Here is a 7,521-nt window from a genome sequence, read left to right on the forward strand (position 1 = left end):
ATTGAAAGGGAATTCGGACGAACTTTGTTGTGGCTGGCTTGACGTCATCACACCACAGAACTAATATTGAAAGCGGGGTATGAAGCGTGTTGTGGCATACCATCAAGTGATCCTGACATCCAGATTTTTCGTAAATTAAAAAGTCTGTGGGCTTCACTTGATAAGAAATCATATACGACAATGCTAGATGAAGAAAGTCCCATTCAAGGCTTTCTAGAAGAACAACGAGTGAATGGTTACCTACATTCAAAATGTCTTAAAAAATGGTAGTCATTCAAGAGAAGACTATAAAGAGTTATTACAACTCTCACTCCTGTACCTAGGAGAGTGGTCTGAAAATGACTTCAGTTTCAAGATCCCAGGGGCTCTACATCAGGCAAGGTGGATGGCAAAAGCAATATATGCACTTAAAACTGCCCTCTTCACCAAACAATTAAATATTTCTCAACGAGAGATAAAAGTAATGAAATGGGTAGCACACTTTGTCTGCCTCATATATGTTCAATTTTGGCACGAGACAATTGTAAGTCGATGGCCTGCGAACTTACCCATATGAAGGCATCAAGAAAAGTGCTCTCACAGTTGCTAAGAGACATCTTTGGTATCTTTCAGAAACAAACGTTGGATTGGATTTTTTAGACGAACGCATTACTGAGGCTGATAAGGAAAATATGATTAAAAATTTAGAAACCAAACCTGCAAAGAAAAAGGAAATAAAAAAATTGGATGGTAAAAACTTAGTTTTTGAAGGAAAAGATTTAAGCCATTTTGTCACCAAGAAGACAAAGAAGTTCTTTGAATTGTTTGGGATCCATGATACAATAGAATACTGCAGTGATTCTCTAAGAGAGTATGTAAAAGCTCTTAAGGTGGTCAATGATACCGCAGAAAGAGGAGTTGCTCTAATAAAAAAGTTTAACCAATTTAACTTGTTGAGGGTAGTCGAGCATCACAGAAATATCATTACTAAGCGAACAAAAGAAGGCATTGCATCGTTCAAAGTTGATTAATAAAACACATGTTACATATAATACTTATAATTACTTATTACATATTAATCTGAGTGTCTACTTTTAATATTGTTTTAAGTTTGTTATTTTTAGTTTTCTAATAAAAGTAATTTACATTGAAAAATCGTATTTTGTCTAGTTTCACAAAAAGTGACCAAATTGTGCAACCTCTAAATATTATTCAATCTTCATGAAATTTTGTATAAATATCTTTTGCATCACAGAGACTCAGGGCGTAAGCAAAGTCTGCAAAAATTTTACATTTTATTTTTTCTCTTACAAAATGAAACACCCTAATGTACGTATGTATGTATATTTCATCTAAATGCATAGTATGTATAGAAAAAAAATATTTTTGAAGTTTCCAAATAAAATATTAATTTTATGATATTCTTTTTTTGTTTGTTCTTTTTGTTACATCCAAGTTATTTATTTTATTCCTCTACCTGACCGAAATCATGTTTTTCTAATACTCACCAAAGACTGAGGACTTGCAAACAATCCCTTTTTTCCTGACTTCATATTGATTATTCATTACAAAGATTTGAAACAAATAGAGATGAACGCCACCATCCGTTCCCACAACCGACTGCACACCTAAGAAACTAAAGTTTAGTCACGTTTTTCACACATTCGCCACAAGTTACGAAAAATGTTCATATTTTTTGCTCTAAATGAAAGATCTAGAAACAACTTTTTTTTTCTTTCTAACAAATCATCAACTAAACATTTTTTTATGAAGAGCTGCAGATACAATCTCAATATCAATCAAAAACAATGTGTATACGAATGAAGAAAAAGGTGTTTTCTGGCATGTTACGGAAGTTCATTATAATTTACACATACCAGAAAAGTTTCTTAAATATCCTTAAGTCTTAGTTAAGTTGTTAATGGATTTTTGCATGCTTCTCTTGCTGTAATAAACTGAACTATGTATATATGTATGTATAATATATCGCACTCGCTCAACAATACAGTATTAACTCAAAATTTGTAAAATTTCACTTTTTGTTAGAAATCAACTAACAACATCAATACCTATTTACAGTCAAAATTTCAACGTATTCCGATTGTTCTTTCATCTCGAAAACCACATTTGAGACCCTTTTCGTGAGAGTGTAGTGATTACCAAAGAGAAAATATACATAGAGCGGAAACTCTCCTGTCAAAAGCTAACTCAATTTTCAAAAACTATGTGAAAACAAAAACAACACGCATAAAGTTTAAATAGATATACATATCGCTCATTTGCTGCAACAACGTCATAATGCAAAAAAAGTCGTTTCGTGAAAAACGACATTGAATGTTTTATGACATTTTACTATTTCTTAAATAAATTTTCAACAACTCATGCGATTTCTGAAATAAAACCTAATTTAAATAGTAGATACTAATATCTTTCTAATCTGTATTTAACCCAACTTTTTACTTGTCAAATGTACGAGAAAACATGAATTTTCACTTTGACGTTTACAACAAAAAAACACTCTCATACAAAAAATAAATGACTTTTTTTAAAACTGATAAAACTATATTAAATACTAAAGAACGGTGCATATTTTGTATTACTCAGTTCAAAACACCCGAATTTTGAGTTATGACATTGTTGCAGCAAATGAGCGATCGTATATTTTATTAAAAAAGTATTATTTTGATTTCAGCCTTTATTCAAGTTATAAATAATCAAATCGTTTTATTTAAATTTGGTTGTGATTTTAGTTCATGGTACAATCAGTTACCAGGTACAATTATTAGAGAGAATTTCCAATGTTCACCCCTAAAACGTCAAACTATGTATTTAATCACTTTACTTTTTTTAATTTGTTACCGCGATATTTTTTAAATTTGTTACGTATTAACTGAAATTATACACACTTATTAAAAAAATATAGTTTTTCTCCAATTGTTAGTAAATTTTTGTAATAAAAATTTAAATTCAATTATTTTTTTTGGCATTTCCTTTTTATATTTTTTTAATTTTCTTTTGTTTGACGTTATAGGGAATGTATAATTGAGAACATACTTTCTAATAATTGTACCTTGCTAATTCTACAATGATTTTAGTTGATATTTATTGTTTTTAACATGACACAACAATATAAGGTACACTCAGTAAAAAATAAATTCTCAATTATACAATTCTTGTAACGTCAAACAAAAGAAAATATGAAAAAAATCAAAAACAATGTTTGACGTTATTGGGGTAAATATTGAAAACTCTCCCTAGTGATTCTACTTTCTACAATTATTGTATCATGGTTTTGTTGATAAATAATAAAAAATATCGAGAAGTTACAGAAAAATGTTATTAACTCAAAAAATGTATTTATTTTGCAATAATTGCAAAAATTTTTAAGAAAAACAATAAAAATTTATTTTCAAATGGAATTTGCTTACTATGATGTATACGGATTTTCAAATTCTCATAAAATGTAACCCTAAACAGCTTTTTGTCTTTCCTGAACACTTAAAAGTTTTTGAGTTAATACATTACTGCTGAAGGAGTCCGATGTGTATAACATTCATACATATTATGCATGGATATCAAGTAAACAAAACAGTATGTTTTTGAAAATTTAGGTGGAGAAGACAAAGTGGTTAACTGGATTTACTTCACAAATTTTATACAAAATGTAATTTCTTTTAGTTAATTTTGATTAGTTTTGTATCTCATTTACTTATAAATAAACGAACATTGTTTTATTAAAACGCTGAAATTAACGAAGGCACAAGTTATCTAATGGATCTTGTATCAATATACAGGTAACATACACAATTTTGTTATTGAAAATCAAAAATATCACTCAATGAATGGCTGTGATACGATCAGAAAAACCTTGTCTATCTCGATTTAAATATATATACAGTAGCCCAATAAAGTCTACATACAGGAAAAATAATTGTCTTACTTTAATTTAAAGCATTTTTTAATGAAATGTATAATAATACATGTCTTTTTTCGATTTTAGCAAAAAAAAAAAATCAAATAACGCGCAAAAGTTCACCGTTATTAGTGTTATCGATTCTGAGTAAAATAACGAAAATTGTATTTTCTGTCACGTCTACTTTTTGGGGGGCGTGGCTTTTAAGTTTCAAAATATTTTGAAAATTAAAGCCCAAAAAACAACAAACAAAATTTCGTTATTTGACTCAGAATCAAAAATTCTAAACACGGTGAAATTTTGGACGTGATAGGAAATGTTGCTAAACCGTTTTAAGTGATGTTGTCTCAATTTTTTTTAGCATGAATTAATTTTTTTAACAAATATATAAAAAATTTAATTTTAATTCCTGTATGTAGACTTTATTGGGATATTGTATATCAATAACTGAAACATTAATGCATAAATCGCATTTTCAACAAAAATATGAGAGGTTTATAAGAATCGGCATAGCCTAATATAGCAATCTAACTTTTTTTATTACCTTCACCATGAGTACGTGATTATTGGGGTTGGCTGATTTCGCAATCGATATTATGCCATACATTTTTTGATAGCTTGTGGCATGATGAAAAAAATTTTACTTTTTCTCAACTTTTAATTTTAAGTTTTTTTAGTAGGTAATAAAAGGTCTGTTCATTTACTTTCCCAGTAAATACTTGCAACGAGAGAATAAAATCAAAATTTACAAAATTACCCTCTTAAATTCTCAAAAATAGTAAAAAGTAAATGAACGCTTTTCCAGTAACAATTGTCTTAAATACACAATTTTCTTACTTTATTCCTTTTAAAATGTGTAAATATTCACATTTTCTTCAATTTTATTGAAAATTCTTTTTTTTTTAATTTTTTCTCCACAAAAATAAATAAACAATAACACAAAACATATGAAATATAAGCTGTTACTATTACGAGTTCAAAATAGAACTTGTAATAGTTTGCAACGAGAGAACACTCTCTAAAATTTATACCATAGAGAATAGACATAGAGCGGAAACTCTCCTGTCAAAGACCTAACTCAGTTGTCAAAAACCTAAGTGGTGACAATGTATTAGTAGAAAAAACTATGTGAAAACAAAAACAACACTCATATGTGTGATTATTTTGAGTAATATTTTTGTTTGATTTTATTTCTAGTTTCCGCTCTATGTTCTCTATGATTTATACGCTCTTGATTTTTTCTCTACTTGCAAGTTTTATGAGTTAATGAACGCTTTTCCAGTAACAATTGTTACTAACTAGTAACAACTTTTAGTTATTGAACAGAGCTAAAATTAGTAAACTTTTTTATTTTTAATATTATTATAACTAAGCTTTTCACAATGTCTAGTAGTTATTTTTTAACCTAAAGTTTCACTGAGAGTTTTGATACAATTTAACGAAATATGTACACTGATGGACAAAAGTCACCGCCATTTTCCTTTAGAATGTTTAAAGGACCACCACGTTATAAATATAATTGAAACACAAAATTTTATTTTTTCAACAAAAACATTAACTCATTTTAATTACACTTCAGTTAAAACAAGTCTTTTTAACTTAACCTAATTTACAAAAACGTAGCGTGGCGGTCCTTTATACATCCTAATGTAACAGACTATGACCATTTGTAACAGTTAAAAAATATATAATTTTAGCATATAGAATAAAATCTGTAGCATGGCGATTTTACTATCGTTTTTATTGGAAATTATGATAGCGAAAACGAGATCATAATTTTCTGGAAAAACAATATTATAAGCAACGGAACAATTTAGTCCGCAAAAACAATAGTTTATGACACGCAAAGGATATCATATATGATAGTTTATATCATCTATATGATATAATTCGATATCGTATTAATATCGTTTGGTTTATTGGGATAGTGGTAAAACCCAACAAACTTTTTGATTTATTGCGATCCAATTTTTTGATACATAAGATTGGCCGAAAATCTTTAATGTAGTCAGTTCCGACTAATTGACCGTCTAATTAGATAGGTAATTTGAATTGTATATTGTGATTTTACACTACAGAATTGACTAAATTATTTTCATTAAATAAATAATGTACATGTGTTGACGACAAATACATATGTATGTATATATTAAACAAATAAATGTGACCCTCATAAAATCGCAGCCTCTATTTTACTCCTAAAGCCAAAGCACTCAAATCGTCTTTGTGTTTTTTCAACAATTCTTTATCCACATTCTCTGGCAACTCCTTAGCAACTTCCTTGACTAGCCAAGACACCATGTGTTTATTATTTATGCGCTGTTCTACATTGCGACAAGCCACCTGGTAGTCCAAACGATTTTTAACATCTTTGTAAACCTGCATTATGGACTCTCTATAGGCAGCTTCCAGTTGTAAAGCAATATTCTCCTTCTTGGCCTGCATCAGTAACAGACTACCTTCTGCTCTCCACTGTTCCAATTCTTCACGATCAATAATTTCTTGCAAAGCCTTAAGTTCGGCTTCATGTTGTTTCTTCCAATTATTTTCAAACTTTTCGATTTCCTTGTCACAATAATTGGCGAATTTGGGACCTAATTGTTTTACTGTCACAACGCACATTATGCCCAACGAGAGACCAGTATAGAATTCATGTTCACACACATAAATCTCTTTAGAGAGCAAGTAGTTGAGTAAACCCCAGCCAAAAATGTAGGGTCCAGTCTTGCCAGTTTTGGGATAGAAGAATTGAAACCAGTTGTCAGGTATAAAACCTAAACGTACCTTGTCGGGATAAATTCTCCGCTTAGTGCCGCAATCACAGTAGTGAGTATAACCAGTGCCAATAGGTATGGCCTGGGGTAAACCCATTTTACGCAGATATTGCGAGGTTAGTAGAACAACTGGTTTCAAAGGAGGCATTTTTGTTTGCTTTTTAAATGCCAAGATTTATAAAATATGTATGTATGTATGATGAACAAAATTAAAATAAAATTAAAAAAGCAATTCCAAATATATTTTTTTGTCTAATTTAAAAGTCAATTGAAAACACATGTTTTTGCCAAAACAGAAAGTTTCTTATAAACAAAAAACCAACAATTGATTCATTTATTATAGCGTTCAGATTATTTTGAATTGAGTTAAACATACATACATATCGCACACCCAGTTCAAAAGTGACACAACTCAAAATTTTAATTTTTCAGAAATCGAAAATATATACATATATACCAATTGAAACATAATGAAAAACATTAGTGTTATTTTTAGCCACAGTTAACAACAACAGAATACACTGATAGCTTTTGTATAGATAAACAAGTGTATTATGCATAGTTTAAGCGTAAAATTCATTTTTCGGGATAATATAACCCAAGAAATTAATTTTGAGTTGTGTCACTTTTGAACTGGGTGTACGATATGTATGTATTTTGGTGCCGCCTGTCAAGTTGATTAGTTTGAATCTTTATTTGCCATAAACATTTGCCAATATTTCGTTCTTTGTTAGATTGAGTATTATTTGCAATTCATATTCGTCAAACAGCAAACAAATTCTAGTGAGGCCCATATGTATGACAACAACTCATTAATTCAATAATACCTAGAGAATTTATCTGTTACCTTTTGAC

The 7,521-nt window shown here is 29.5% G+C and overlaps 1 protein-coding gene across 1 annotated transcript; it reads right to left on the reverse strand.

Moving 5' to 3' along the window:
• Window positions 1-5,968: 5,968 nt before the first annotated feature.
• On the reverse strand, window positions 5,969-6,849 carry LOC135956289 (ATP synthase subunit b, mitochondrial-like). Its single transcript, XM_065506733.1, has one exon. The coding sequence runs from the start codon at window positions 6,812-6,814 to the stop codon at window positions 6,080-6,082; it is 735 nt and encodes a 244-aa protein (XP_065362805.1). The 5' UTR covers window positions 6,815-6,849; the 3' UTR covers window positions 5,969-6,079.
• Between the last annotated feature and the right edge of the window lie 672 nt (window positions 6,850-7,521).

This window comes from Calliphora vicina, chromosome 1 (genome assembly GCF_958450345.1).
Source record: "Calliphora vicina chromosome 1, idCalVici1.1, whole genome shotgun sequence".
NCBI lineage: Eukaryota > Metazoa > Arthropoda > Insecta > Diptera > Calliphoridae > Calliphora > Calliphora vicina.

Coding starts and splice junctions, on each gene's coding strand:
- LOC135956289 (XM_065506733.1), bottom strand. CDS start 6,814: ATGCCTCCTTTGAAACCAGTTGTTCTACTAACCTCGCAATATCTGCGT.